This window comes from Netta rufina (genome assembly GCF_964035555.1).
Source record: "Netta rufina genome assembly, chromosome: 22".
Taxonomy (NCBI): Eukaryota; Metazoa; Chordata; class Aves; order Anseriformes; family Anatidae; genus Netta; species Netta rufina.
The window spans coordinates 5,539,042-5,549,772 of record NC_140146.1 but is presented as its reverse complement, the minus strand read 5'-3'; the positions used below and the strand labels follow the sequence as shown (position 1 = coordinate 5,549,772).

Here is a 10,731-nt window from a genome sequence, read left to right as displayed (position 1 = left end):
ATGGGAGCTTTCTCTTTGAAAGCAGGAGCTACACACAAGCTTTTGTCTTCCCTCTGCTTAACACTGGAGACACCTCAGGGTATGTTACTCAGTACACCTCAATGCTTTAAACTCACGTAAAGACAGTGTCCTGGGCTGTTTCTCCTGCTGAAGGAAATCACATTTTCTTGGTTTGCAGAAGGCACCTGGAGGGTGATTTTGGCAACTCCATTACTCCAGTGGGGTAGAATTCACCAGAAAGAGCAAAGGATAAGGAAGGACCAGATCAATTCTGGCATGAGAGAGACGAGCAGCCTCAACCAGATAGTTGAGAGCAATACCAATAATAGAAGAGAGTCAACACAAGCACTTTGAGAGGGCAGGTTTGTGTGAAGACTCCAGCCTTGTGTATTGATTGACGTGCAGAAATTTGTGGAAGTTAAACCAGGCTGTGTTATTTTCTACATCCTTCCCTCAATGCTCAGAACACCTTACCTCTTTGCATGACCCTCAGATACTGCTGAAAGCAACACCAGACAGGGTGTATTTGCTCTGGCTAAGGCTGCAAGAAAACCCATCCAAGCATCGCTGCTATAATTACTCAGCCTTTAACAGGAATGTGACACGGTTAACTGTTATCTGTCACTTCTCCTTTCAGCCCACTCTTCCTAGCCTTTCCTTTGGATCATGCTGGTGAAATAGAGCAGCAGTCTCGAAGACTTCAACTCCAGGTCTCCATGGAAGCAAAGTACCAGCTTCAACTTGCACCTCCAAAGCCGAGCATCCCTTCCTTTTATGTACCACAGAAAGTACCCTAATGGAATTAGAAGAGAGATTCTTTGCCTAAGGCTCAAACTGCTTCCTCCAGAAGATTCAAAGCAGGGGTCAGGCTGAGCTTGAGCTGCTTCCATCTAAGCTGTTGTTTTCCTCACATTTAACACAGGACAAGAGAGAGAAAAAAAACAAAACAAAACAAAAACACACAAGCCTGTTAACAAGCATATCGTCCTCCACTTTAACTCTCACGGAAATGGACCTGGCCTGATATTTGTACTGGAAATTACCAGATAAATGCAAGACTATATACCACCTAAGAGTGCACCCTACGGATTTTTAACACCCAGGTACTTGTATAGAAATAGGGAGACTGTGCAGTTGCCTTAGAAGCGATCTCCACTGTTTCCTAAAGCATTAGGTACATAATGGCCAGTTTCTTGGCAGTTATAAATCAGCATACTGCCACTTTACTGCTGCCTGGACAGGCTAGGATTGATTATATCTCTGCAAGGCACCCTGCATGCTTTGGGAATTGCTGCAAATACTGGATAAAGCTTACTTTAACTTGCAGTTGCACACAAAGGCTTGTTCGAGTCAAATGAATATTGAGTCTATTGACATGGATTTTTTCCCACTATTACAAGTAAGGAATTTCTATACTCATGACAGAGTGAAAAAAAGAAATAAATCAACAAAACTACCAGTTATCAATTCTTTGGAAGATGTTCTGCTTAATGTCACACACACGAAAAGGGAACACTCTTTTCTTTTCCAGACACCAAGCTGTGTCCAATTAAAACTTAACCCACTGAAAATGAATGAGATGCTATGAGATGTTGTTTCCCACATCCCATCTATAATGCATGGAGAGCAAAACACTGATAAAAATAATCCTTTAGAGAGTTACAGAATTTCCTCCAGCAGGATTTATGTTCTTGTTCTACATCTTTTGCTCTTGCTTTTCTCTCCTCTGCCCAGCATGCAGTTGCAAGGCAATCCACAGAGGCAGATGCATCAAGATGTGAGATGACTACAAATAACTTCTGTAGTAGATACAAAAGGTGCTGTTTTAGCAGACAGCCATATCCTATCACTAAGTGCAGAGGTGTCTTAGTGAAAATAGTCACATACAAATCCATGAATTAAATTTGATGTGGTGCTCAGTTTCCTGACATCAGCATTACTGCAATGAATAGTGCTGGCTGCACAAGAAATGAAGTAGCTTGAATTGGCAAAGGAAGAAGTATTTGGGAACTAAGGCAAAGCTCCTGCAGAGGTCAAACAGGGATCATTTATACTCAAAACCAGACACCTGGCTACCATAATTAATGGGCTTCGCTCAGTGAGTTTGCATGCATGGCTTTGAATAGGAGGCTGAACTTGGTGGCCTTCAAAAGTCCCTTCCAACCTAATTATCCTGTGATCTAAACCTCTCATAAACAAAAATCAAGTATTCAGAGAATACCAATTTTCATATTTCTGATAATGTTATCATAATTTTACATTAGGCAATACAATATCATTATGACCATATTCGTTCACTTTGTGAGTCAAACAAATCTTGAACCATTCAATATTTGTGATTTTCTTCATTTCTTTTCATTATTTTCTTAATTTATTAAGGTCAATGCCAAAGTGGTACAAGACTCATCAGTAACACATTTAATTTTCACATCTGGCAGTCCACAACAAATGAGGAACAAAACAGTAACACTGGTTGACAGAGGCTGACAGAGATATACAAAATCAGTGGCACTCCAGCAGTCCCGTACAGAACTGGCTACAGGAAAGACTGACTTGAAACCTTTGAAAGACCTTTGGTCCAAATTCACTCGGTGTTTAAATTCACTGAACTAAACCACTAGATACAATAAAACGTGATTGCCTTTTCCTTGAGCAGCCAATCTCCTTAGCGATAAAAAAAATATGACATTGTCCTTCAGTGACAATGAACGACACTGTCCTTCCATTACTGCGATTCTAGATATTGTCAGGCTGCTTATATCAAGCACACAGGCAAATAAATAAAAAGAGAATGCTGTTAAATTTAGAGTCAGCTGCATGTGAGAAAGCAAACAAAGCAAGAATAACAAACAGGTATTTCTGCCTGGTGAAATAGAGTCCTTCAGCTCCTTAACCGCTTATTGAAGTTATTGAAGGGATTATGATTAGTACAAATACTGCATTTTTTTTAAGGATTGCATATACTTTCTGTATTTACCCTCTAATAGCAAGTTTATACTTCACAAACTATTTCACAAAAGAAAAGCACATGGGTTATTCACCAGTGATAAACACTTACACAGATCACATAGGAAACTGAAGTATTTTAATAGCAATACCCCATTACAGAAGAGCCCTTCCCCTACTTTTGCTTTAGGTACGTTTAAGTGATACAAAGTCATTGTCTGTTACAGCAGTCACCTATATACAAACAGCACTAAATAAAAACTAAACACACCAGCTCTCAGATGGTAACTGACTCTAGTTTATGGATATATTGAAGTTCAAGTACTGACCAGCCTAAGTTTGTTTTCAAAAACAAAAGAACACACCAGTTTCAGAGACAAAAACACGAGGGGAGATACAGTTGTCTATGAAGACTACAGGAACAGATATACCAAGAGAAATGGGACAAACTCTCAACACTAAGGCACAAGAGAATTAATACTCGAATATGGCTAAAACCTTATTGACTACAGCATTGAGTGAGCAGTTAACGATGAGTGTTCCTATGCTCAAAACACTCGGCTACAACATTAGTGGGTTTTGTGTTCCAGATGATTTTACCTCAGTGCGGCTGCACGTGGCATTCCTAAAAAAAAAAAAAAAAAAAAAAAAAAAAGGGGGTGGATTTAAGAGGGCAGTGATGGGTGTTCGCTTACATTGCACTTATTTTATACCTAAGCATCAGTTCATAATTCCATAATGAAATGGAGCTCCATCCGCTACTAATTTCATCTGTTTTTGTGGGGACCACCATTCTGGTCGCTCAAAGGGCTCTCACCCCGTCATGCAACCCTGCCAGCCCCCAACACCTGGGAGCAGCATAAGGCACGATACAAAGCCCACATAAATCAGGGGGATTTAGGTGGGCTTTGGATCAAACACACAGCTAGCTGTGGGGCTGTGGGGTTGCACAGGGCTTGCTCTCTCTTGTGGATTTAAATGATGCTCCCCCTTGGGAAAATAAATAAATTAATTGAAAGTGCATGTCTGGAGCGAGGAGATTTAAGCGCAGGCTTAAAACGAGCATGTTCTTGAGAGTCTTCTCGGACGGGCCCTCTGTGGGATCTGTCACTTGCTCCTAGCAGCAGAACTTTTTCTGGCACTTGTGGATGTTTGCCACCATTCACTTTTAATCCACTGCGATCCTACAGGCTGAGCCCCTGAGCACAGCTCAGGCTGCAAACCCCCCATTACGCAAATGACGATCTCCAAAACACACGAGAAAACCCCAAATCCCAGGAGCCCGGCAAAGCCAAACCCAAATCCAACCAAAGCTTCCAACGACGCCGTGAGCAGAACCGGCAGGAGCAGAGCTCAGAGACCCAAATCTCTCTCTCTGTCAGAGAAGAAGAACCAAGAAAAGCTCAGCAGCAGCCCGGGGCCATGGTGGGGTTGCGGGGCCACGCTTCACGCACGACGCGAGGCGGCGGAGGAGGCGGCACCGCCGCCGGCCGGGCTCATGAGGTTCTCGGTGATGTAGGCCACCAGCAGGCAGATGAAGACGAGCATGACGCAGATGGAGCCGCCGACGGCCGTCATGGCCACGACGATGTCCCTCATGGCGGCGGGCTCCACGCGGAACTCCACGCACTGCGCGGGCGGCGCGGGCCTCGGCGGGGCGTAGCGGGGCTGCAGACACAGGCGATAGCGGACCCCGCCGTGCGCCTCGGGGAGCAGATAGTCGCGACAGGAGGCCCCCAGCTCCACGCTATCGCAGGGGAAGCGCGTGTAGGTGCCGTCCCACGAGCAGTTGAGGGCGAAGCCGCGGAGGCCGGCGGCGGGCCGTGGCGGGGCCCATTGCAGCAGGACGCTGCCGTTGCGCAGCGCGTTGGCCACCAAGGCTCCGCTGGGCGAGCGGTGAGCCAAGCAAGCACGGGCCGAGCACTGGAAGCCACGGGCAGGGGGTCGGAAGCACAGCCGGCCGGCTGCTGCTGCCCCTTCGGCCCGCACCTTGTAGGGGCACCAGGGCTGCTGCTGCTGCTGCTGCTGCTCCTGGTGATGCTGCTGCTGCTGCTGCTGCTGCTGCTGCTGCTCATCCGGAGGGGCGGCGGCGGGGGGCGGCCCGCAGAGGCAGAGCAGGGCGAGCAGGGCCGGCAGCGGGCTGGGCATGCCGGCCGCCTCGGCATGGAGCCGGGGCTCGGCAAAGCTCCGCCGGCTCCGGGGCCCCCCTTTTATAAGCCCCCGGGCTCCGCAGCCGCCGCGCCGGCCGCCAATGGAGAGGCGGCTCCGCCATTAACTCTCGCCGGGCTGCGGGGCTGCGGCTGGCCCCGGCTGCCCGGCTCCGGAGAAGGGTCCCGGGGGAGCCGGGGGTGGGAGAGAAATGGGGGTTGAGGGGGTTCTGCCTCTTGTTTTTGTTGGTTGCTGAGCGATTTGAGGCCTGGGGGGGGGGAGATTCTGAGGGAAATTTCAGGGAGAAAGACCCCCTGTAGCACCTCAGCAGCATCACCACCAGTATCTCCCACAGCCCAGCTGCTAGCGGGGGTAAAATTGGGGGGTCTCGGCACCCCCAGGACAAGGAGAAAGAGGTTCAGTGTAAGGGGTGGCCTAAGGCAGCTCCTGGCTGCAGCTGGACCACCCCACGCAGCCCCCCATGGATCTCCACGCCTGGAAGCAGCAGAGCCCCGGCTACTGAAAGAAGCAGAAATAGGGACATCACCCAAACAGCCCCTAACAATTCTCAGTTAAATTGGTAAAAGTTGCACCCAGTCCTGTCTTTTCCAGTTTGCAGATTTCATTCTGCATGCCCATAACTGTGAGGATATGTGTGCTCATGTTTTTGATGAGGTTTCACATTGTGTCCTGAAAGCTTTTAATTCCTGGCTTCTGAGCTGCTTACTTTCCATCCACGCAAAAAAGCTGTGGACGACCATAAATCCTGCTGGAAGCTGGGATGCTTCTCTCCCTTTGCTCTAAATACAGAATGGCATTTAACTAAGCTTTAGTGCTCACAAAATGACCGACTTTAAGGATCTAAAACTCTCTGCAATTAACAGCATCGACAACATTCTCTGATAAAAATTACTTTAATTAAAAAAGGAAACAGGTGACAGCTAATTTAACCCCTCCTCCCTTTTGTTCTCCCCAAATTGCCAGTTTCTAGGAGCATGTAGTTTTAGGAGCATGTAGTCATGCAGGCAGCCACCTTTCAACATTCTTGCAGAACCCTTTGGAAGGGAAAGGACCATGTCTTGCCATCCCAAAACGACCTCTGCAAATTTCTGTGAAAAATCTGTGAAGGTTTCCCCAGACCGCAGCAGAGAACCACCCTTCTGAAGACTTGAAGCATCTCTTGGGTCTTAGTGTACAAGACACACAGTGCAAGAAGAGTGCACAGGATCTCCACCGCCGTCTCCTGGCCACCTTCCTTCCCCACAGTTTTAGTGGAGTGGACACACAGGTACATATTACAGTTTTAACTACTGCTTGCAGAACAAAGAGCAAGTTCAACCGCATGTTTTTAGTATCGTGGCCAAGCGAAAGCAATGTCTCTGCAGCCCCGGCCCAGATCTTTAAGGTGGTGTTGATTTCTGATCCAATTAAAGAGACTAGGAGAGAAACTGGTGTTTGTTAAATGCAGAGCAGGAACGTTCACAGATTAGTAAAAACAAAAATGCAAGCAATAAATTAATAAAAAGAAGGGTCAAAAGTAAATATTATAAACAGGCATCTACACACAAAGGAAAGGAAAAGCCATTAGGGCAGTAAGACCAGATGGAACATTCCTCCTTATAGCAGAACATACACATTTGTCTACATTTAACCTTGGGAAGTAGAAAGATTATCACATTATATTGTTAAAAACCCCAACAATATACCTAAAAGCATTGGTGTATTTTTTCTTCTATGGTGTTAGCTACTTGGAGATGCACAGCAACCCAGAAACTGTGGAAGTTTTAATGAAAAATGTTTATTGTCTGATATAAACTTAAAATAAAAAAGTAAGATTCTGAAGCCTATTTCTATTTCACAGTCACGCCCCCCCCCCAAAAAAAAAAAATTAAAAAAAATACATTTTGGACTTCAATGAAGCTGTTATTTAGAACATTCAGTGTAACTTGGAGCAATGTGGAACTTGTTAAAATAGTTTTGGTTTTAGATGCATGGAGCATCAACATGACCAAATGGCCTCATACTGAGACTCCTTTTCCTGGCCGAAAGACTTTTCAAAGTGTCTAATTTCTTAAAAATATTTACTTAAAAAATATTTAGTATTGTGAAATAGTTTAGATTTGGTTTAAAAGACATATGCAGAGATTTTTCTTTTATTTCTGGCACCCTACAGGAAGTTGTTAGAAATCTCTTGATACTGAGCAGCACCTACTGATATTATGGAAAATGAGATCAGCACAGAAAAGGATGCTAACAGCGTAGTACCAGGTGCTCTCCTCCGAAAACACTTGGTGATCACAGAACATGAGGAGGTGCTGTGCTGCTGAAGGCACTTCGTGGTGGCTGAGGCCAACTTACCTGGGGAAGTTCCAGCAAGGATGCAGGAATGACAATCTGTTGGCCCTTTCTGAGCAGTGCAGGGTGTTCAGGAGATGCAGGGATCCAAACCAGGCCAGTTTTGCCTCCTTAAGCCCTGTGCAGCTCTCCCAGCTGCTGTTCCTAGCAGACGGCATTCCAGAGCTACCATCATTTCAGTGGTCAAGGAGATCTGGCACCAGGTGTTAAAGTCATCCTTGGGCCATCACGGTCATCCTGGGACCTTTTGGCTCAAGGGGCGTGCAGTGCAAGGGTACACCTGTATTCTCATTCTTTATTAACAAGACATCTGTGTTGAATAAAAAGCGATCTAGACAAATATTCCTTCCATCTCCACATTGTCTTCATTCACATGAACTCCAGGTTACAGACCAGCCCAGTCGCTGCCAGGGATCTAACACCTGCCTCACCCTTTTCATGTATATTGACTTCCACTAACACTAAAGCAACACCAAGGTCAGCAGAAGCGGCAGGCCTCGCTCCAGAGGTGATCAAACACAAAACAGCTCGAAGATGGTGGCTGAGTCAGAGCTGTGTGCTGCTGCAAGGTACGAAGAAGGAATGAGAACTGAAGGACACACATCCCCAGCAGGCCTAAGCTCCACCAGTCCATGTTAGACTTGTATTTAATCGCGAAATTTTCCAACAGCCACACTCAAACTATATAGGATATGATCACCAGTCATGGGGAGAAACAAGTGGTAATCTCTTACGTCATTTTTTTTTTTTATATATATATATATATATACACATATATATATATAAATGAGAGGATGTTCTTGGTTTGTGGAGGTGCAGACGGTTCCTCCTACAACATGCAAGCATTTGGGGCATTTTCTCCTCCAACTGTTTCAGATGCCTTCAAGAAAACATATCATTCCTGTCACATTCTAAGCCCTATAAAATGCCATGTAAATGAGTAACGAGCCTAACAATTTAATAATTGATAGGCATATTTTCCTCATCTCTGCCTTCATTTATAAAGGCACAGAATGTACTGTTAATTCCCATCATCTGACTAAAGATGTGGCCAAACCACTGCCACCACGTGAACCCTGGAAATGCATTTGTTTACAGAAATCTCCTCTGCATCAAGTTGTGGGAGCCCAAAGGAAAGGAAAGAGCAACCCATCAGAAAGTTGTAACAGCCTTCCAGGTTAGCCACACCTTACCCTGCACTGCATCCTTTGGCTTTGCACTGTGTCTCTAGGCAAAAGATAATTATTTATGTAAGAAAGGCAAAAAAACAAAAACACACATTTTGGCTCAGTTGGTCTGCCAGCACTGACTCCATGTGAACACTTTTTCTGCTTTCCTGCTTCCCTCCCACTGGGTTTATTGTCTCCCGTTAGGGGAAGCGCTGAACTTGTACCAAAATGGGGGCAACTTGCTGGAGGCCAGGCAAGGAAGCACCCACCACCCACAGCTAAGGGGTTATGCAGCACTGCACCAATTTTCGTCTTGCACACAGCCACAGCAGACAAGCCCCGGAGCTGGGATGCTCAACACTCTGCTAAGGGCAGCACGCAACATATGGTTGCTAAAGCATTCCCCCAGCAGGGAGCTTTACATTTAGGGCTGAGTTGCTACAGTCCCCTCCGAGTCAGCTCTGAGGATTACTCATCCCAGACACGCAAAAGCACCAAATTTGCCTCCTTCTGTAGCTAGCTCCTGCAGTCTGACTCAGCACGTGGTCTCACCCTCCCGGGCTTCTATTTCCAGCTCTTGATTCACTCGCTGTCCAAAAGTCTGCACTCTGACAGCCACAGGCTAGGAGCATGGAAGAGCAGGAGTGAATGAAGCTCAGCAGACAGCAGCACTGCGTTTCCCACTGGGGCAGCTCGGGCACGTAGACTTGAAATTCGTGCCACAGACGGTGTTGTCATTGATCCTCCGCTGAAACAATAACACCGCAGCTACCTACCTGAGCACTGGGGGCATTTTTGATGCGGATGCATCTGAACAGATAGCAGCAGCTCCAGCTAATGCATCCTGACCGAGCTATTTATAGCTGACAGTGGTGGCTGAGCAGCGCTGCATCATGCAGCAAGGTTGGCAATGCAAAGCGCTAACGCAGCGTTAATCATTTCAGGTCCCTTGGGCAATCTCACAGTGAGCTCAGTGGGTTGTGAGTGCTCCCGAAAAGCCAGAACAAATGTCCTCCCAGGAGGAGGTCAGTGCTCTCGCGGGGTTTGGAACACTGCTCCAAGCTGTCACAGCGAGGTTCTCCTGGTCTCAGTGCACGTCTATATCCTCCAAGTTCCAGCCAGCAGCAGGTCAGGTCTGTGAGGTCCTAATGAGATGATTCCCCGGCCTCTGTAACAGCCAGCAGCACCACCCAGCTGCCCTGACAATGCAGCTCTAGAAAGGGAACCAGCTGGAAAACACTGTTCTTGTTGCTTTCACACATTGCAAGCAGAGCCGACCACATTAACTACTCCAGGCAACCCCGGAGTTTGACTTAGACTGATGATTGTCCTGGTAAGAAACAGAGGCAGAATAAAAACAGAACAACCAGAAACCCCTGACATGTTAATTTCAAGCTCCATTAGAAGCACTGGAAGAAAAATCAATATTGCCTGAAATGAAAAAGGCCAAACTTATTGGGAGATAAATGTTGTTTTTCCAAGTGTCTAGAAGTGCCACAAAATACTCCCCAAAACAAGGCATTAAAAAGTCAAATGCAAACAGGGAGCAGAGATCTCTCCTGCAGTCTTTATCAGGACCTTCACCAACAAGCTGTTGGATGAGTGAGCCCCCAGAGCACAGGGTGGTGAGGGATTAGGGATGGTGTGGGGATGTGACAGCTCTGCCCTGCTCACATGAAGCCATGTCCCAGGCCTGGAGATGGCATGACGAAGCCCAGTCTTTCAGCTGTCACCATTTTAAGTTCCAGGGACTCCAGCTGACTCATCCCTTCTGTCTGGCTGAGGCAGCCAGACATGTTTTGGAGGCTGAGTAAAGCAGAGCACCACAGACTTTATCTACTGAATCAACAAAGCACTAGGAGTACCCAACTTGATTAAAAACCAGACCTGTCCTGAAGCAGCATCATTTATCCTAGCTCTGTGAAATCCACGTGGACATTGGGGGAGTCAAAAGAAGCTGGACAGAATGGGAGGGAGATGGATGCTGTGGGTCCGAGAGGCAGATGCAGGCCGGGACGTGGCCTGATACCTTCTGCTGAGGGCCTGAGGATGGGCAGTGCTGCTGGGGTGCTGCAGCTGGGTCCTGCCAGCAAGGTTTGACTGACCATCCATT

At 46.8% G+C, this 10,731-nt stretch overlaps 1 protein-coding gene across 1 annotated transcript; it reads right to left on the bottom strand.

Moving 5' to 3' along the window:
• Positions 1-4,392: 4,392 nt before the first annotated feature.
• Positions 4,393-5,094, bottom strand: FNDC10 (fibronectin type III domain containing 10; the record flags this gene model as incomplete). The annotated part of the gene is made up of 1 exon (XM_084300086.1): positions 4,393-5,094. One exon carries the CDS (start codon positions 5,092-5,094, stop codon positions 4,393-4,395), a length of 702 nt encoding a protein of 233 aa, XP_084156212.1.
• Positions 5,095-10,731: the final 5,637 nt, after the last annotated feature.